This window comes from Heliconius melpomene, chromosome 8 (assembly GCF_056956725.1).
Source record: "Heliconius melpomene rosina isolate 202511_hmr_F chromosome 8, ASM5695672v1, whole genome shotgun sequence".
Taxonomy (NCBI): Eukaryota; Metazoa; Arthropoda; class Insecta; order Lepidoptera; family Nymphalidae; genus Heliconius; species Heliconius melpomene.
In genome coordinates this window covers 8950940-8973829 of record NC_140396.1, presented here as the reverse complement: position 1 = coordinate 8973829, position 22890 = coordinate 8950940, and the positions used below count along the sequence as shown (strand labels likewise).

Sequence of the window (22890 nt, the reverse complement as noted above, 5' to 3'; positions counted from 1 at the left end):
ATTCTAGTAGAAATCAAAGAGTTCCCGTGTCTGAGCACATTAAAATAGAAAATTATTTAGTACTGTATCATATGAAGAGTTGAAATGGACATTTTTCAATATTTCATACAAATAACTATGCACTGCTGGCAGTTTTTTCAGAGTTCTGGTTTTCTTTCAGGCTAAATATCGTAGAACTACTTATATTCTATTGAAAAATGAAGAGTTCTCGGTTCTGAGCAAGATATTAATATTTTTAAAAAATATTTTTCGTCGCAACAAGTTAATGTGATATTTTTCGACAAATTGAATAATCAGGTATGCTCTGCTGGCATTTTACAGGAGTTCTAGTTTTATAATTGGCTTTTTATAATAGAACTACTCATATTTTGTTAGAAATCAAAGAGTTCCCGAGTCTGAGCACATTAAAATAGAAAATTATTTAGTACTGTATCATATGAAGAGTTGAAATGGACATTTTTCAATATTTCATACAAACAACTATGCTCTGCTGGCAGTTTTTTCAGAGTTCTGGTTTTCTTTCAGGCTAAATATCGTAGAACTACTTATATTCTATTGAAAAATGAAGAGTTCTCGGTTCTGAGCAAGATATTAATATTTTTAAAAAATATTTTTCGTCGCAACAAGTTAATTTGATATTTTTCAACAAATCGAATTTTCTACTATGCTCTGCTGGCATTTTTACAGGAGTTCTGGTTTTGTTGTTAGCTTTGTATAATAGAACTGCTCATATTCTAGTAGAAATCAAAGAGTTCCCGTGTCTGAGCACATTAAAATAGAAAATTATTTAGTACTGTATCATATGAAGAGTTGAAATGGACATTTTTCAATATTTCATACAAACAACTATGCTCTGCTGGCAGTTTTTTCAGAGTTCTGGTTTTCTTTCAGGCTAAATATCGTAGAACTACTTATATTCTATTGAAAAATGAAGAGTTCTCGGTTCTGAGCAAGATATTAATATTTTTAAAAAATATTTTTCGTCGCAACAAGTTAATGTGATATTTTTCGACAAATTGAATAATCAGGTATGCTCTGCTGGCATTTTTACAGGAGTTCTAGTTTTATAATTGGCTTTTTATAATAGAACTACTCATATTTTGTTAGAAATCAAAGAGTTCCCGAGTCTGAGCACATTAAAATAGAAAATTATTTAGTACTGTATCATATGAAGAGTTGAAATGGACATTTTTCAATATTTCATACAAACAACTATGCTCTGCTGGCAGTTTTTTCAGAGTTCTGGTTTTCTTTCAGGCTAAATATCGTAGAACTACTTATATTCTATTGAAAAATGAAGAGTTCTCGGTTCTGAGCAAGATATTAATATTTTTAAAAAATATTTTTCGTCGCAACAAGTTAATTTGATATTTTTCAACAAATCGAATTTTCTACTATGCTCTGCTGGCATTTTTACAGGAGTTCTGGTTTTGCAGTTAGCTTTGTATAATAGAACTGCTCATATTCTAGTAGAAATCAAAGAGTTCCCGTGTCTGAGCACATTAAAATAGAAAATTATTTAGTACTGTATCATATGAAGAGTTGAAATGGACATTTTTCAATATTTCATACAAATAACTATGCACTGCTGGCAGTTTTTTCAGAGTTCTGGTTTTCTTTCAGGCTAAATATCGTAGAACTACTTATATTCTATTGAAAAATGAAGAGTTCTCGGTTCTGAGCAAGATATTAATATTTTTAAAAAATATTTTTCGTCACAACAAGTTAATGTGATATTTTTCGACAAATTGAATAATCAGGTATGCTCTGCTGGCATTTTTACAGGAGTTCTAGTTTTATAATTGGCTTTTTATAATAGAACTACTCATATTCTGTTAGAAATCAAAGAGTTCCCGAGTCTGAGCACATTAAAATAGAAAATTATTTAGTACTTTCACATATGAAGAGTTGAAATGGACATTTTTCAATATTTCATATAATCTACTATGCTCTGCTGGCAGTTTTTTCCGAGTTCTGGTTTTCTTTCAGGCTAAATATCGTAGAACTACTTATATCCTATTGTAAAATAAAGAGTTCTCGCTTCTGAGAATGATATTAATACTTTTAAGAAATATTTTTCGTCGCAACAAGTTAATTTGATATTTTTCAACAAATCGAATTTTCTACTATGCTCTGCTGGCATTTTTACAGGAGTTCCGGTTTTATAATTGGCATTTTATAATAGAACTGCTCATATTCTAGTAGAAATCAAAGAGTTCCCGTGTCTGAGCACATTAAAATAGAAAATTATTTAGTACTGTATCATATGAAGAGTTGAAATGGACATTTTTCAATATTTCATACAAACAACTATGCTCTGCTGGCAGTTTTTTCAGAGTTCTGGTTTTCTTTCAGGCTAAATATCGTGGAACTACTTATATTCTATTGAAAAATTAAGAGTTCTCAGTTCTGAGCAAGATATTAATATTTTTAAAAAATATTTTTCGTCGCAACAAGTTAATTTAATATTTTTCAACAAATCGAATTTTCGACTATGCTCTGCTGGCATTTTTACAGGAGTTCCGGTTTTATAATTGGCATTTTATAATAGAACAACTCATATTCTAATAGAAACTTAAGAGTTCCCGTATCTGAACACTTTCAAAAAAATAATTTAGTACTTTTACATATGTAGAGTTAAAAATGTCATTTTTCTATACTTCGTATGTTCAACTATGCTCTGCTGGCAGTTTTTTCAGAGTTCTAGTTTTCTTTCAGGCTAGGTATCGTAGAACTACCTATATTCTATTGTAAACTAAAGAGTTCTCGCTTCTGAGAATGATATTAATATTTTTAAGAAATATTTTTCGTCGCAACAAGTTAATTTGATATTTTTCAACAAATCGAATTTTCTACTATGCTCTGCTGGCATTCTTACAGGAGTTCTGGTTTTGTAGTTAGCTTTGTATAATAGGACTGCTCATATTCTAGTAGAAATTAAAGAGTTCCCGTGTCTGAGCACATTAAAATAGAAAATTATTTAGTACTGTATCATATGAAGAGTTGAAATGGACATTTTTCAATATTTCATACAATCAACTATGCTCTGCTGGCAGTTTTTTCAGAGTTCTGGTTTTCTTTCAGGCTTAATATCGTAGAACTACTTATATTCTATTGTAAAATAAAGAGTTCTCGCGTCTGAGTATCATTTTATTAATTTTAAAAATTACTTTACCTTTCGAACTATTTTCGAAACGAACGTTCTTTTTTTCTGTTTAAAAATTTTTTTTCTTCGTGAAATTAACAGAACTATTGTTAAAAATTATCAGGAACTATTTTATTCATCCCTATGAGTGCAGATCTCGCCCCGATTTTTTTTTGCAAAAAAATGATCTGCCAAGGGAAGTTAGCAGATCATTTTTTTACATAACTTTTTCAGGGGTAAAAACGACAGAACTATTTATAAAACCTATCAGGAACTATAGAACTCAGGTGCATGCGAAGAGAACTCCATTTTTTTTTTGATCTGCTGGACAATGCTCTGCTAAGTTCACAGACATGGTCAACTATAGCAGAAAACAATATGCAAACATTATTAACCTATTATCGATAATCAGTTAACTGTATAATTATTATTTATTACAGTAAATATTGTTAAAACAAATATGTAGGTACTTATAAATAAATATTATCAAGTACATTGGCATTGCATGCATAATTTTATAGTATTCGTTTTTATTTTGTTTCAATATGAAAAAAAAAACAATGTTTACATAGTACCTACAGGAGTTTGAGGTTGTGGGTTCGATCCCGATTCGGGGGGAACGAATTATTATTTACAAATATTTTCCTTTGTTTAGTTCTGGTACCAAGGCAAAAAGCCTGGCGTAGAGCTACGCCACTCAACACGGTATGCTTCTGCCTACCATCCTATAATTTTAAAAAACATTACTTTCCATCGACGTTGAAACTGCGAAACGGATTTTAATCCGGTTTTCACTAAAATGTGACAGTGTCATTCAAATTACGATAACAAATATGCATATTAAATCAGATTAAGGAACCAATATGAAAGAAAAAAAACCAATTCCCCTTAATTCCCCAATTTGGAACTTAAACCCACAACTATCGCAATCTTACATCACAATATCGTCAATCGATGATAATTATCATTAAGTAATATACATTCGTGATTATTACTATATTTACAACCATATTGAATTTCATAATTTTTCATTTCACAACCTATCATTGTTTCAATGAAAACTTAATGAGTTGATAAGGTGATGGTGCAATGAAATTTAATTACATTTATAGAGGTTGTTTGTTCAAATTACATACGTGGCCATGTTCACGTACAAAATAAGATTAAATTTTCTCAGATTTCCTAAAATATAGAAAAAGTTTGTTAAGAGAAACTAAAAAAAAAAAAACAAAAACAAAGAGACACAAATGCGGCATATTATTAGTTTCATTTTTTATCGCATAGTTGTTTTTTGTTACAGGAGAAAACTCAGTGCCGCTGTCAATAGACTTTACTTTCTATCCTTAACTCTTTCTAACACACATTCTCCTATTGTGTAACATTATCTCTTTTTTACCGTATAATCTCCTTCTTGTGACATTGGCGAAGTGGTGAGTGCTCAACTGGCACGATAGGAACAGAACAGAGCACTACTTTCTGGCCAAATTCAAGACCTTACGCGTCGAGTAGCTAACGCTAACATCCAACTAATAGCTACGCTAATATCAAAATTGATGATGGAATGTCATCACATAGCTTAATTACCTATACACTATCGTTTTAATCACAACCACGGGACGCACATTCAAATCCTATCCCTATTTTAAAATTATAATAACTACAAAATTTCAACAACAATAATTTCGCTATAGCTACAAAAATAACCTTACTTGTTAAAATTGAGATGTCGCGACGCTAGTATTTCTGGCAGAGTGCCCCACAGCGTCTGGTGCAGGTCTCTGACGGGCGCGCCCCACCAGCTCGCGTGCCAGTATCTGACCGTTGATGATACGCAGCATCTTACACCTGTGTGATAAGAGATGAAAACATCAAGTAAAATACAAAATAAGCGATTGAATTGTGAATCTTCTCTTCAAATTCGGTTTAATATTTTTTACCAGCTTGACTTTAGGGCTTTGGGGCTGGCCCTATTACCATAATCGTAGAAACAAATGAAATTGTGTTTTCTAGCTCTGTGATGATTTATGCTTTCATTTAAAAATATATACGCTTCATTAGACTATAAGGACCTCTTTATATTAGTATGTATATCAAACACGCGGACAACCGGTAGTGATAAACGAACACAATGCCCCTTTGAATATATTCCATTTAAAATAGTAGTCATTTTTTTCGCCTAATTATATTCTGTTAGTAAAACTGAAAATTTATTATAACCCTCCTTTTTTTTACATCTTCATATGTAGGTAGAGGGAGCTTAGTCTTTCGTGTTGAGTGGCGGAACTAACCGCCGTGCTTTATTTTATTATTATTTTCAATTATAATTCAAAAAAAGCGTTCCGTATTCCCACATTAAGTCTTGTATCGTCCGTGAAAATTCCTACCATTATTAAAGGGCCAGATTATATTCCGAATGGTATTCCATTATGTTATTTAAATAATATTCGTGAAATACGCCCTTTTATTCTTCATTCATTTCTTTCATAAATGCTCATAAATTTTAGAAAAGGTAAATTAAAGGTGTGATGGAAAATGCGAATTTGGCACTGGATTCGAAGCGGCTACGAAAGCGGTTGGTAGAAACGATGCCAAGCCGCCCACTTACATGTCTGGTCTTTTAATAAATATATTAATATTGAAAACAGTCAATATCTGCACACGAGAAATATTTAAGAAAAATCCATAGAAGAAACAAAAATATTACAATAATATGTTTTAAATTTTAAATGTCAGTTTCAACTTGGGAGACTAAATTTAAAGCACAATGCTAATAAATCGGTACTTTCTGTATACTTTGTAACTTGTAATTTTTTTAGCTTCGCCCTTTAAGCGGAGAGAAAGAAGCAAGTTTCAAATCATTTCGCGTGAAGATGAATTAAGTGACGGTACTCAACGCCGCGCTTAGTCTTTAAATACAACAGATACTATACATACACTTTCTTATTAAACGTCTCACGTTAAATTTAAATAACGTTATTATTATAACGTGGGTGGGACATAATAAAATAACTTTGTACTACCGCTAAAACAAACTCGACAATTTAGATAGTACGATGTCGTTCACCTCATCTAGTCAGTATGGGAACGTGAGATGCAAATTATGTCAGTCAGTTAGCGAGTATGAACTATGTAAATAGTCTAGATCTAGGCACAGATATAGACATTTTATTTTATATTGTTACATAATTACTCATATTTTGAAACGATAATATTGGAGAAGAAACATTCTTCTTAACATTTCATGGATTCACCGATCCAGTGGATGTCTATCGCGATGCAGGGTGAGGAGTCTAATGCAGTACTTGGACCTTGTGACAGAAGTATACGCTTTACTATGACCATTTTCAATAAAAAAAATCGTCTTAGAATGTGCATTAACTTCAAATTCTCAAAGAATAAGTGGAAGAATACAAAAATAACGACAGATACCATACCACAAATTGTTATAGAACCTAATAGAAATGGCATATGTTTATTTAAGTTTAAAAGTAAGCTCCAAGATAAAGAACCTTAGACAAACTACAGAGTTAAATGCTGAGCACTAATATTTAAAAATAAAACAAGCAAAATTTAATATTTTCACTTCCTCGCTTTGGTAACAAGGCAAAGCGCGGCGTTGAATTCCTTCACTCAACACGCAATGCCTCCAGAATTTGACCGAAAGTGGGTAACAGAGTGTCTCAGCACTAGTTTTCCTGCATCCCCCTGCCTACACTGCTCTGTGTAAAATACAGCTTCAGTCACAATTTAAAGATTAAAGCAAAAACTTTTTTAATAAAAACGACAAAAACGACTTAAAAATAGATACTTCCTTATAAAAAATGTGACATATGGTTATTTAGTATTAAAATATTACTACTTAATCAAGATAATATATTATTTGAGATTTATGACATGCCGGCAAACGTTCAAAATATGAAAAATACTAATACTATAATTTAACCATTAAAATAGACAAAAAAAATGAATTATTATACTACAATAATAAATCTGGCAGAATTACCTTGAAATTAACATGAATTATTCTAAATACTAGTTGTTCAGAATATTTTAGATAGCATTATTAATTTTAGGTGCAGTTCGAAAGTGTTCCGGCACAAGAGAGCTATAGGTTCGATTCCTATTCGGGGTAACGAAGTAGGTAGGGGTAAAGAAAATATTTGGCCTATAAAGTGCAAATATTTTTATTTTCCCTGTCCAATTAGCGCATATCGTCGCGTTAGGTTCCGTCAGTAAGAAAATAATACCTCTTAGTTTAGTCTTAACACTATGTAGGGGAGAGCGGGGCTAAAAGTTACCGAGGTAAGTTGTTCCGATGGAAATAATTTCGCGGGGAAAAGTGATAGGAATATTTAGTAAACATATAGTGAAATACAATGTGATAGCGCACCCATGACCAGCATATTGAACAATCCAGTGGCACCCGAAACCAATGGAATAGCACACGGGTGTCGCTGGTGCACGTTTGTAAATATTTTCGCATTTGATATTTTTGGTCTGTCTCACAAATTTTAACGATTAGCCTCGAGTATTTTAGTGTTTCTTTTACATATATAGTAGACGATATTTCGGAACACTATTTGTAAATTATTTGTGTTTTTCCTAATCTTATTTATATTAAATTTTTTTTCAACACGTGTTTTTGGGGCTAGATGTTCCCTTTTTTTGGGGCATGTTGTGACCTCGGAAAACTTTCGCTAATTCATTTGTACCCATAATGGGATGTAAATATTGTAATTTTTCATACTAAAAAGTATTGTAATTTAGTAACATGCGGACTTATGCTCGAAAATCAACTCGAGGTTATGTGTCATATGAGTTGATGCAAAAAGCAGCGGAGGTAGTTTTGAAAGATTGCAAGAATAAGATAAAAACTATTACCATAGGATTACATATACATATTGAGCGCGAAAAGATAAAGCTATAAAATCTTTGTTTATTATTTTGGTTTAACAAAATGAAAAATAAGTTTTATTTTATACTAGTGGGCCCGGACGCGGCTACGCTCGCGAAAATATAAGCCTACATAATTAAAATAAGTTAAATAATAATGATAAGTGGAGATTTATTATTAGAAAAAATATCTGAGTAACCGAAATGAACAAACAAAAGAAGTAAAAGTAACTAAAGGAAATTCTTAATATTAGAAAAAGTACCTAAAGTTTGCCGTGCGCGCGTACTAAACATTTTTCTATATTAAATAATTATTAATTTTTGCGAACAATATTAAATAAAATCCCAAATTATTAAAATTACGACATTTTAAGTGTATAACATCGGTAAAGACAACCGAACTGAGATAAATTAATTATAAGCAGCAAATAATTTAAATTTCATAAAAAATAAAAGTAATTCGAAAATATATAAAAATTTACAAAACCAACAAAGTCTATCTATCTGCCCGTTCGCGTCGGTCATACTATACCACTCGTAGGCTAGGTCATTTGGAATCAGTGACATCTCCTTAATTATTTATTAGAATGTTATACAGTAAACTATAATTTCAATCCAGATGAAATGCTAAAAGTGACTATTATATTTATTTTCATAAGGATGAATATCAAATTAAAGAAATCATCTAATTTTTGTTAATGTATACAAATCTATATCGGCGCGCGTCATGTATGCATTAAGTAAACTCACTTTGGGTGACGTTTTCTTAAAACAGCAAACTTTGCAAGCCGTTGCTTAGCAACGCGTAGCGACGATTGTTATTAACATGGCGGAATAAATTGCTTGTCAAATTAATTATTTTAATATATTGGTATATATCGAAAATATTACAAATATGAGAAAAAAAAAGTATCCTATGTTCATCCCGGGACCCTCAAGTATCTCTATATGAGTATTTTATCACAATTAAATTAGCGGTTTGGCCCTGATTGCGTAAAAGACAGACAGACAGACAGACAGACAGAGTTACTTTCGAATTTATAATATAGGTATGGATAAAATTATCTTTTACTTTTTAGTTCGTTGTTTTTCGGTTCAGTTTTTTTTGTTCAAAATTAATTCTTTTTACGATTTTAAGTGATAAGTAACCTTAAAAGGATACTTTTTAAATGAGTGTTGGTTGTGGTGGTAGTGGTTGTTAACGAGTGGCATCTGTTGTGATATGTAAAACTTGACTCAATTAGGTATTATTTTTGTGGAAACTAACATTTTGGTATATTGACAAGAAAATACATAAAAAAATATTCGGGCGAATTGGGAACCTCTCCCTTTTTTGAAGTCGGTTGAAAATGAAAACATATTTTTTGAGGTTGGTTGAAAAGAAATGCAACGATGGGGAATCTTACTTCTGACAATAATTTTAACAAAGTTTTCCCTTGTAACTATTCCAGTATAATTAAAATTTACCAAAATAAAAACAAATTTTCTCAATTTTGACTAAATTTTATAATCGGAACCTAACCAAATTTTCATCAAACTATCCTTGAAGTGTATCCTTTTAAATAAGAAAAAAATCATTGGAATCGGTTAGCATGATATTGAGTTATTCGTCATTTTGTCGCACACATACTAATATAAATTTAATACTTATGTGATTTTCTCATAGATACCATTGTCAAAAATAGAATTAAAAAAAAATGGTTCCCACATGGGAAGCACTACCTTTCAAATAAAAAAAATCATCAAAATCGGTTCACCTAATCAAAAGTTATGAAGTAACATACTTACATAAAAAAAACAGTTAAATTGATAATCTCCTTTTCTTACAGAAGTCGGTTAAAAAAGATTTGCTTTTGCGCCTGGTGATTATTATGATACTGTTGATTATTCCTTAAATAAACAGGCTTTGTTCGATTGTTTATTGTTTTTTATTGTGCAAATAATAGCTTTAAAAAATATTATAAAAATATTATAAATATGGTAACAATTTACCCCGGTCTGTTAACAACTTGCCCCAAATCGGGGTAAGTTGTTACTTTCCGACTTCAGTCACAAAAAAATTCATAATAAAAAAGTCTTACAAAGAATACCCCAAATTACTGTTTCAATTGCAAGTCTAGATATGTAAGTTCAATTTGATTATATTGTATAAATACTGAAATCAAGTATTCGTAGCAATATTTGAGGTTAAAAAAAAATCGGAACTTTTGGCCCCGCTCTCCCCTACCTACTCTATTGTGCCAGATGCCATTTTATAAAGGAGATAGAAGATCAAAAACAATAAAATTTCATCCAAATGCGAGACTTATGTATGTCTCTCTCTCTATCCATACCGATATTATAAATTCGAAAGTAACTCTGTCTGTCTGTCTGTCTTTTACGCAATCAGGGCCAAACCACTAATATAATTGTGATAAAATACTCATATAGAGATACTTGAGGGTCTCGGGATGAACATAGGATACTTTTTTTTCTCATATTTGTATTATTATCGATATATACCAATATATTAAAATACTTATTAATTTGACATGCAATTATTTCCGCCATGTTCATAACAACCATCGTTATGCGACCGTTGCTAAGCAACGATTTGCAAAGTTTGTTGTTAGAAAACGTCACCCAAAATGAGCTTGCTTAACGTATCTCTCTATTAAAAACTGAAAATAATTTCATAAATATATTTAATAAATATTCGTATAGTTCAAGCGGGCGTAGCCGCGTTCGGGTCCACTAGTATATATATATATTATACATATCTATAAAACTTCGATACTTAGCCGAGATATGCGAATCAAAACAAAACAAACAGCAGTTACTCATCCCCAGACATACCAATCGGAGTTCAATAACTGCTTTACGATTGAACGTAATGACCAAATCCTCATTTAATTTAAATCGATTTCCGCAACAACCGTTTAAACTATTACTATTTTGCTAGAGAACTCAGACAATGAGGGGACTATATTGTAAAACAAAATTTTAGGTCTAATTTTTTTATAAAGTATAAAACAGTTTCACGCACTTTCCCGCGTAGCGGGGTAGGCCGGGGGAACTCAGCAGGAACTCACCCTATATTACTTGGACATATCGTGTTAAGTGACAGAACTCATCGACGTTTTCATCTTATGACCTCTTGTCTTCTTCTCGAAGAAATAAATATTGTTTATTTGTCCGGGTGCTAATCAATGCCAAACCTTCGCGTTTACAATCGCACCTTATCCACTGTGCCACAACGGCGTAATATAAGATTCTCAATACTAGGTGCATTGGGTTATTCAGATATTTTTCCATGGCGGAGGCATTTATGATCGTGTAAGTAAAGGAGTGTTTTTTCAATTTTTCAGGGGGACATAACCGAGGAAAACAAAAAAATACTTCAAAAACAAAAAGAAACAGATCTGTTCAGACTTCAAACTTGAAGTCTATCTAGGTTCACCAAAAAATATCTCTAAATAGGATGAGAAAAGAAAAATAATATATGTGTAGATAATTTCCCGAGAAGGGATCGAACCCACAACCACCGTGTTTTCAGCCAAATTTCCCAATGCTCTGGACGAATTTATTTGTGGACCTATGAATTGTGAAAACGCTTATTTTTCGTTTAGTATGAAACATATTGAATGTATCGTACATTAAGTGAAAGCCTATTTTTGGCACAACTTCAGCAAATTGGCTGCAGTGGCGTTCGCGCTTCGGAAACAAATATTTTTAAAACTATTTTAATTTCCATTTAAAAGAATGTAGTTAAAATGTTACAATATTTAATCTTCTTTTAAGATTCACGCTGAATCCCGTATGCTGTATCCCGGCAATTTGCAAGGTAGGCAAAGGGAAACTAAGTCAACACTAGTGTTTAGAGACGTTATGTACGTTATCAACTCTATATTACCAGAGCGAGCAAATGAAAATATTCAATACTAGCGGCCCGCTCGCGGTGTCACCCGCGTGAACTATGTTATTATTAATTTCTGTCTCCATGACTACGTTCTAGTGACGTCTATGCAAAATTTGAGACTCCTAGCACTTGTAGTAACGAACTTTCATACAAACTTTCGACCCCAAAAACAACCCCTTAGAAATCGAATATTGCAAATTCCCGTCTTAGCGAGCATCTACGTCGTATAAGTAACTATTATGCAAAATTTGAGATTCCTAGCACTTGTAGTTTCTGAGATTTCGTGATGAGTGAGTGACCTTTCGATTTTATATATATAGATTTCATTCCCGCGAATGGGAATGGTACCCACAACCTTCGCGGTTACAGTCACACGCCTGTGCCCCACGACTAGCTTCTTAATAGATAAAAAAAACTTTTTGTATCTTTAAAATACGACACAAACGGATTACACACATAATACTGATTAATTTTCCATATTTTTTGTGTCCTAAAAATATATTTTTAGTTAATAAAATAATTATTTATTCAAAATAGTTTTTCTTTAAATAATGGGTTTCGTTAAATGAAATCAAAACTGTTAGATGTTGCGGGTTCAAGTTCCCCTATTCAATATGCAATGGCCCCAGAATTATGCAGGGGGTAGCTAAAAATATATAATATTAGAATTTTATAAAATCATAAAAAAATTAAAAACTGTTAGTTAATTTAAAATTATAAACAAATGTTTATAATTATATAATCTTTATTTAGCGTTATTTTTTGCATGCGTTTTGTAGCGTTATATACGAGTGCTTTTAAGATATTGACAAATTTTGTAAAAAAATTCAAGGCCACTTACAAAATACGTAAAATATTTTACGAAACGTGACTATAACTTACACTATCATTAAGAAAATTATAGTCTATCTGTCTGTATATAGGTAGATATATAAAAAAATCATACAAATATTATTAAATAAAATATTTTAAGTTTTTTAAGCACTTTCATATATTATACTTAAAAGTTTAATATTTCAACACACGTAAACTGTGAAGGTCAAGATATAACACAACGAGCCATGAACTGTTTAAACGACGTATGATACAGTTATAACGACCATTTCTCTTTAATTCTTCTGTACAAATCGTAGTGTTAACAAAATATGTATAAAACTTATTTCCCTCTCCAAAGAATATTTAAAAGAAAAACCTGCCAAGTGCGAATAGCATACACGAACGAGGGGTTCTGAACCATTAATAAAAACATCTATAATAACGAGTAAAAAATATCACTTTTATCGTACAGCAGCGATTAAAAAATATTTATTTCGCTATATTCTGTTTTTTGTTTTTATATTTGCTATTATACCAGCACGAGAAATACAGAATCTGTGACAACTATCTAATTATCACGGTTCATGATATAACGGCCTGGTGACAGACGGACACAAACGGACGGACAAGTCTCAGTAATAAATAGGGTTCCGTTTTACCCTTTGAGTAGGGAACCTAATGATTTGAATTTCATGCAGGATAACTACCAGAGTATTTAACAAAATTGTAACTTTTATATTGAAAATAGCAAATGTTGAGTTTGTTGGCGGCTTTATTTGTTTGAGCTTTATTTATTGATTGAAAATTGTTGACATTTGTTTTATATTATTAAGAACAGGTCAGTCCTGGCGCAAGGGTTTTGTACCCTTGTGACTATAAACACGACAAGTTGTGGGTTCGATTCCCATTTGAAGAAATGAAATTATTTATATTATTTTTTTTTTTGCTCTGATGTTGAGGCAAAGCGCGGCATTGAGTTCCACCAATCACGCAAAACCTGCAGACTCGTGCGGGATACAGCGTGAAGCTTAAAAAATATATATTATTAAGCTAATTAAGCCTTAAACGACGATAAACAAGTACATACAAAAAAAAGAGACATTACGGAACACTACTTGCTATCGTATATCAAATTGTCAAGGTCAATCGGTAAATTGTAACTTAGGAAAATGTCTGTAGATATAGTAGATATATTTAATAATAATATTTGTATAAATTAGTCCACAACGAAAGGTTAGAATATAAATATTTATGAATATAAGAAAGTATGGTATTTCAAATTGTTCATTTCAAGGAAATATCTAATGCTGAATAAAATAAATATATTCAAGGCTTTCTGTGTCGCAGGTTCTATTTTTGTATTGCGCACTTTGCATGACGACGTAGGTAGTATGAAAACGTTGATTCTTATTATTCTAAGGCAATATTAAGGGCATACGACATAAATTTGACTGTATAACCATAGGTATATAAGAGAAGTAGGGGGAGACCTCCGTTGACTTTCAGGAACACAGGAAGGCATCAATGAAGTGGTTGATGACAGTGGACAAGGCGAAAGAGCCTCTTGCAAATCAAGTCTAAGATGGTTCCCAAGTGGCGTTCAAGTCTCTTTCTCTCTCTTTCTCTCTCTCTCAACGTTACTAAGAAAACCGTCAAGCATTTCCAAAAATATACACAACAGACCTTTTCATTTGCGATATTTATTTGCAAAATTTTATAATAATGCAAAAATCGATTCTACTAACGCTACAAAACTACACCTAATAGTTACTTACTATCGTTGGTATCGTATAGTTACGTACAATGTTCACAAGGACAACGCAAACTGTCGTGCTCCGGCTGACAGCTGACATGATGACCGAGAAAAATCAAAGTTTTTACTCACGCCAACTCACGTTTAACGCATTAATGTATAGTTTTATATGACCATAAAAATGATTCATAATATCTTTAATATATCAATGTAAGTAAATAATATATTATCGTTTTTTTATATACTCAAGTTTTTTATAATTAATTGCGTGAACGGGGATCATCGGATCGCATCCTTTGACTGTAAAGCGATGATTATGAGTTCGATACCAATTTGGGGTAGTAAATAATTGCATTCATCAGTCCTGAAGTCCTCAGGTAAAACGAAGAACTTAATGCCTTAACACTTCCTTCTCGTAAATCGAAGATATGAATATATTAAATATTTCATTTCCACAAGTATGAATCGAACCCACAACATATGGGGTTCACTCGCTTGTGCTCCTGCACCACGACTGGCCTCATAACATATAAATGTTAATAGTGAACTTAAATGAATACTGAAGAGTTTTTTTAAATAAAATATCTAGTAAGTAAAAAAAATTTAATATTCCCACATGATAATATAGCTACTTTTGAATTCTTATTCATTATCCTTTGAATCATCACTTCCTCATAGATTTTTATTAATTATTTCATACTAAGTAATCTTACAAAATCTTGTTATTTGCTGAGTCATAAGCTTGCTTGGAACCATAATTTTGTTATTTTTTATATTATATTCTAGGTAATGATTAAATTTTTCTCAGCACAAAGTTTAATGGATTTTTTCGTATATTTCCCATTTAGAAAAAATGTATGATGTTGGCCAAATCAAGAAAAAAAAATTGCAATGAAAGTATGATTTATAACACCATGCTGTATCCCGCATATAGCAGGTAGGTAGAGGGAACCTAATGTTAGGGAACTCCGTCCCTACATACCACCCAACGCACAACGATAGCCAGTTTCAGTTTTAGTGATCTTAATTTGTAAACTTAATAATCACGAGCCTTCGTGGCTCAGCGGCACGAGAGGCTACTGTGCTGAATCCTACTCGCAGAAATAAATTATTACGATGCTTTAATTCGCAAACCAGTTAACACTATCTGCCTGAACTTTATAAGAAACGCCAAAAACATTATGTTATAGGTACTTTTTAGGAAAAAAAGTCACCCTGTGGCCTTGGGCGGCGCCACAACTGGCCTACGTTTTAGAAAACAAATGAAAAATTGAACGTAGCTGAATTTCAATCATCGGAACGAACATCATCATCATCTTCATCAGAACGTCTGGCTTAGTTGGTCAGAGTGTTTGGATTTTGGACCTCACATCATTCACAGTTCAATCATATTGTACTCATGTTTTATATTAGAAACTTTGAATAGGTACCTATGTAATAAATGTATGTGTTTATCCAAGTAGAAGGGACTGGTTCCTGTTACACAGGTTCCTTTGGCGCTGTAGTCGGGGACTTTCACTACAAATTCTATCTAGTTATCATGTTTAAAATAAACTAGACCGTGGTGGCGCAGCGAAACAATGACTGACTGTAAGCGCGAAGGTTATAGTTCATTTCCACTTGGGGGAAATAATTGTATTCATTTCTTCGCTCTGGTAACAAGACGAAGCATTTAATTCCACACAACACGGAATATCGCGAAAATTGTACGCAATAATTGATCTTATCACTAGGTTCCTTCTGCCTACCCAGCTACAGTGGGTAAAAAAAGTATTTGCACACCTAATTTTTTTGAAATTACACCTAGAAAAACACAGAATGATTTCAGTTAATTATTATATTTAATTGCTTAATCTATATATATTTAGAATTGATTATTAAAAATTCTTAGAAAACAGAAATAAAAAAATTAGATGGTAAAAACACCTTTTTTAAAGTCAAATAAGTATTTGCACACCAACCATTCCCTAGATACAATGTTATTCCCGCGACATTTTGTCACTTTAGGTAAAATGTGAACATTGTATGTATACATATGAACATCGGGAAACGTATTCTAATAACGAGACATTTGTTTAGTGTTCAGAAAAAATCTTGAAGCCAACATGCCGAAAGAATTTGAACTGTCGTTATCGACGCGTGAAGAAATTATTTTACTCCGTATTGAAGGTTGAAGTTATCGCCAAATCGGGTCAAATTTAAAGTTAAATTACTCGACTGTGTAGTAAATTATAAAAAACCGAGAAGAAATGGGTAGTGTTGAAAATAAGGCAACGTCCGTTCTTCCGAAGAAGCTCAGTACGAGAGAAAGGCGATAAATTTTAAAATCGGTACAAAATAAACCATTTACAAGCGCTCAAAGCTTAGCAAATGATATCGCGTCAAGTTCAGGTAAGGTTGTCTGTGCCCAAACTGTAAGAAACGTACTGGGTAATGGTGGTCTTCGTAGCAGAACAGCGAGGAAAAATTCTTTCATAAGTGAGGCCAATATAGCAAAAAGACTAACTTTCGCGAAAGAATACTTAAATACCCCTTTAGAATTTTGGTACAATTTTATTTTTTTCTTACGAAAGCAAATTTTATCTTTTTGGAACGGACAGACAAACATTTATGTGGCGCAAGCCAAATACTGAACTTCAGGCGAAACATGTGCATAGTACAGTCAAACATGGCGGTGGTCTTGTGATGGTTTGAGGCTGCATGACAGCAAATGGTGTGGGAAACTTGGCTTTTATCGAAGGAATAATGAAAGCAGTAGATTACGGTAAAGTGTAGCGCGATATTTTGTCTTGCAGCGCATCGAAATTAGGCGTAAGTGAGACATACTACTTTCAGTAGGACAATGATCCTAAGCATACAGCTATAAAAACCTAAGGAATGGGTGATGTACAACGTCCGTAGAATGCTGAAAACTCCGCCATAAACGCCAGACATCCACCCAATTGAAAATTCATGGCATCTGCTGGATTAAAATTTAAGGAAAATGAATTTTTTAAATAAAAATTATTTGAAGGGTGCTTTGGTGGAGAAATGGGCTCAAATCTCGATTTAAACAACGTCCAAATTATTGGAATCGATGCCAAGGAGATTGCAAGTCATCATTGATGCTAATGGAATGCACACAAAATATTAAGTGTCTTTTCTTTCATTTATTATTGATTTTTTTTACAAAATACGTACAAGCTGCAGGTGTGCAAATACTTATTTGACTTTAAAATATGTGTTTATACATTCTCATTTTTTCATTTCTATTTTCTGAGAAATTTTATTAACCAATTCGAAATATATATAGATTAAGTTATTAAATACAATAATTAACTAAAAGCATTCTGTTTTTTTGTAGATGTAACATCAAAAAATTAGGGTATGCAAATACTTTTTTTACCCACTGTATATAAAAAATAAAATTTGTATTTATTTATACAGGTTGTTTTATCAGCACTTCTCTAAATGAAACCACACTTTTAACTATTCTATAACAAAATATCCGAAAAATGAAATATGTATAACTGTATAAGCCACTCAGTGAGTTCAAAGTGAATTGCTCTTACTTCTTAGGTATAAAATTTACTGTTAATATTTATTATAATAAATAGAGTACAGATAAACGAGACGTAAGTATTTTTTTTCTTTCATATAACATTAATTTATAGTCTTACCTATATGAAATTTATAAACAAATCTAACCTATCCATGCGTTAATTTAATTAATTAACATATAGCATGCAGAAATTATGTTGCAATTTTACTTCCTGTACTATAGTTCATCAATAGATTAAGTAACTATTGTAGTAGCGAATAGTGTACCTAATCGTAGTCATATAACGTTTCACATTGGGTGCAGGTGCAATTTACATCTATATCAAAACTGTAAAAAAAAAACTGTAAGTCATCACTGTCTGAATATGGAAGACGTGTGAGGAAATCTATTTTTGGAGGCATTTATTAATGTTATAATAATATTCAAAACAATTAATTTTAAGATTTTTTTCTGTATATCTGTGTGTTTGTTCAAGCTAATTTTACAAACAGCTTAACTGATTTAAATGCTGTTTTCACTGTTGTGTTATGGCAATTTCCTTAACATTTAATGTTTGTTTTATTCTATCATATAGTTTATAAATGAAAAGTTTTGTCAATATAAAAATTGCATGCAACAATATTTCTACAAAATAAGTGTTTTATAATTAATGTATGGATATTGTCCTTAAATGATAATGTTAATAATGGACAACTGTAATTCAGATATAAAAATAAATATAATAATATTAAAAGCAGGCGACACCACGAGCGGGTCCCTAGTATTGTAACACTGCCAAGAAAATTTTAATGGTTATGGGTTCAAATACACTCAGGGTCATTATTACATTTAAGTTTAAAAGTATCATCTATTCTACTGTTGTTACTATAAAGAAACGCGCAACAAAGACACAATTGCATTAAAACACATGCAAAACATTTAAGTAAATAGTATTTCCGCATAGGAAAACCTTTTTACAAGCTTTAATTGCAATATTTCAGAAAACTATCACTTTTACACAAAATAAAATCACGCAAAAACTTTAATAAAAAAGAACAATTTTATAAAAACAATATATTTTGGTATATAGAGAGGTAGAACTTGAAGGTGATATAGATACCTTTTTTGGGTTTTATCTTGGCATGCATTGTATATTCGGAAAAAACCAATAAAGTCAAATTACTTGAAATATTGATAACTACTGAATAAAAGTTAATGAATGAAGTGAAACGCGATTGCTAGTAATATATAAAAGCAACAAATTATTTAGTAAATAGAAAATTTATTTAGAAAATGACCATGCCCGGACACAGCTATACATTAACTTAAATTATTATATTATTAATATAAATTAATTGAAACTTACCACTGTATCCAATAGGTTCATTCTCTTTCAATTTAAATGTGAAAGGTATGTGGACCCTCTGCATGAGGAGGCGCGGGGGCTGCATCGCCCTCGGCCATGTGTCCTCTCGACCTTCGCCGACTATACCTATGAATTCCATATTCCTGGAACAATATAATAAAAATTATAATTTTTTTTCACGATTCAATTTAAAAATATTCAATAATTTTTTCATAAATTTGAGTCAAGGTAAGTAATATTATGAAAAGTGAAGTTGGTAAATAACAAAACAAATACCATTTAAAGTATAATTACAAATAATTTGATAATATCTTAAGGTTATATGGAAATTAACAAATAACTTGAACATCACTGCTATGTTAAAGTATATAATATACAGTTAACATGCATTTATGTAAAGATTTTATCGTAAATTACAAAATAACATTGTGATTTTATCAAACAGAATACACTTTAAATTACTTTATAATATATAAATATGAGGCTTTCATGGTGCAGCACCAGAATGCAGAACAAAAAAGATATTTATAATTATATGCTAACACCTTGTAGGTATTACATAATATACATAATGCCATAATTAATTTACTTACAATTAAAATTAAATAAATGTTTCTGCTATGTAACAGTTCCCCTATATTCAGCTTAACCCCCATACAGCATGAAGATAAAAAATGCAACAATAAAAACCAATAATTGTTAAAAAATATGTAATTGTAAAATTCTGCTTATAAAAATATTTATTAATTTTTAAATCAAAATATTTCTAAATGATTTTTTGTATTGTTTTTGGCTTTAAAAGATTGTAACATATAATCTTGACATTTGAACATCTATTAACATTTACATACAAATACATTACTAGACTTATCTAAGTTGAAATGAAAAAAAAAATGCTGAATATGCATTTAATAATTCTATAAAAAGAAATAATACTTTGGATATTATTAATGCCATTAATTATTTTCAAGACATAAATGTTACTAATATGTATACCTTATGGTGCAGTGGCAAAGTGTCTGATACCACACTTATATACAACAATAATTAGTTTGATTCTCACTCAGTGGAATTAATTAATTACATTTCAACACTCTGGTAACAGGAATAAGCAGTGTTATGCCTAAAATATATATATTTGGACATTTCTAATTATCATTAATCATGTTTAAGATAAATATAAATATTTATTACTAGGTTAGTTACAAATAAATAGTGTTTACTTTTAAAATGTAAATGTATAAGATAGCACATTAAATTATACATAAAGAATGAATAAAGTCATTAAAATTTATAGTCTTAAAGTTATGATGTAATAAAATTAATGACAAAAATAATTACTAATAACTTAAGTATGTTTAAGTACTTTTAAATATGTTTAAGTTTTTTATATATTATGTCACTTAATAAATTAAGTATTGGAATTCATAAATATAATGATTGTTAAAACTTTTCAGTTTCATATAGCCTGGAATATAAATTTTCTTTAAGGTTCAGGCTTTGTTCCGCATAAAACAGGGTAAGCATAAGTAAAGGGAACCTATTGTTAAGACACTCCATTCCATAAGCACCATCCATACAATAATTATTTTTAAATAATTTTTGCTGTCTTGTTACCAGGAAATGAAAATAATTAATTTCTGTAAGTGGGAGTTAAACCCACAATATCTCATTTACATATAGACTGACTTGTAAGATTCTTATAAGAATAATTCAAAAGACCTTGTTTTTGAATTAAGGAAATTTTTCTTTTAAAGTGAATACTAAAGTCTTATTTCATGAATTGAAATTTCTAGAATATTAACATATTAACCTTCAAATTGCACATAGCACATGTCACAATAAAACTTATAATTTCTTTTAATAAAATGTAATAATCACAGCTTACAATGTTTAATTATTTTTATGTATAAGGACAGTTATATTTGCAAGCATAATAAAATTGTATAAATATAAAAAATTATATAAATATTTTAAGAATTTAAACTAAACCTAGTTAAAGATATTTTTTTCTTTGGAAAGTTGGCTTGCTAGTAACTATTTATATTTTTTTGTGCATTTAAATATATATCTGTAAAGTTAAATTTTATTTGATTCAATACTCTATACATATAATATTTTTTACTAACATCAGTATATCTCATATAAAGCCACCTAGATAAAATATTTCACTTTGTAAACAGAGTATTTTTATCTTGTAGATTTGACATTCAGTGAACCAGATGATATTGTTATCATAAAAGCATAAAACTTCTTCAATACATATCAGTCTATACTACACTTTAGAAAAGGGCATACTTTATAAACAAAAAGAAACGTTACCTGAGAAGTATGACTAACATCACAAAAAGTGCAACGAGGGCACCGATCATTATAAATATATTCGGCAAATCTGCCAAAGTCAATCCAGTGGAGCCCATTTTGACTTGGGTTGTATTATCACAAAACAACTAAATAAGCACGACAGCCGCTTGAACTGCACATCGGTTCATTTCACAAATATACAACACAACACTTATCTCCACATCTCGTCAACACAGAAAGTTATATTTTGCTAATTTCGTAAACAATTTGCAGCGAGTGGTTTTACAGTTACTATTGCTCAAGTATAAAACAATAATGCAATACCTCACACCGGGTCTAACCTTGAGTAAAATGGGTTAGTTTATATAATAATTTTATTTTATTATCTATAATAATAATAAAAACATTGATTGAAAGAAAAACAGAGGAGCTCGAGTCGCGGCGCACATTCGCCCCGTGCAACGTAATTTGACAGAATGGAATTGATGTAGCGATGACAGAATAGTGAGGTCGACCGTCGACTGCCAAGCGAGCGATTACGACTAGGGACTACCGACTAGCATTAATGGAATCATTCGATTTGGTTTATTTATTCTTCACTCATGTGACATTTTTTGTAATAAATATAGTATATTTAAATATTTTTAAGGTAATAAACAATTATTTTAATTACAGAGTTTTGGCACGTGCAGCGTATTCTTTTTGTAACACGTGTATTGTGACAAATGTGCCTTTGTTCTCATATTATATAATTGTTAATTGTGCGCTAAAAAATGGATTACCATGGTGAATATTATTATTAATACCTAGACATGATACTATTTTACTATTATTTGTTGGCTAAAATGATAAATTAACACAAAAATTTTTTAAGGAAAATATAAGCTAAAAATAGTTAGGAAACAAAATGTATTTTAATTTTACTTTTAGTGGGAAATAGATGAATTACTTATTTTACTATTGAAAAATAACACATTTATTCTGGGTAAAAGTCTTTAATTTCAAAACCATCAAATCAGACAATCGTCGTTTTTTATAATTAAATATCTAATTTGCAAATTAGAATGTAGCCCAAAAAATGTTTAAAAAAAGCATAATAATAAAAAAAAAAATCGATTAGGTATTAGTTACATAGTACATCTCTAAATTTGGGATCGTCCCGAGTGTCAGTGCGCCAGTAGCCCAGTACTAAACG

General features: G+C 31.0%; 1 protein-coding gene across 1 annotated transcript in view; it reads right to left on the bottom strand.

Annotated features, from left to right (window-relative positions):
- Positions 1 to 22217, bottom strand: part of LOC146537019 (cell growth regulator with RING finger domain protein 1-like) — a 45168-nt gene extending 22951 nt beyond the window's left edge. The window contains exons 1-3 of the mRNA XM_085189065.1: positions 21714 to 22217; positions 19392 to 19534; positions 4855 to 4990 (exon numbers count right to left, since the gene is read on the bottom strand). Of these exons, the coding sequence (XP_085045191.1) occupies positions 4855 to 4990; positions 19392 to 19534; positions 21714 to 21811 (377 nt within the window). The 5' untranslated portion in view covers positions 21812 to 22217. The remainder of the gene's footprint in view (positions 1 to 4854; positions 4991 to 19391; positions 19535 to 21713) is intronic.
- Positions 22218 to 22890: the final 673 nt, after the last annotated feature.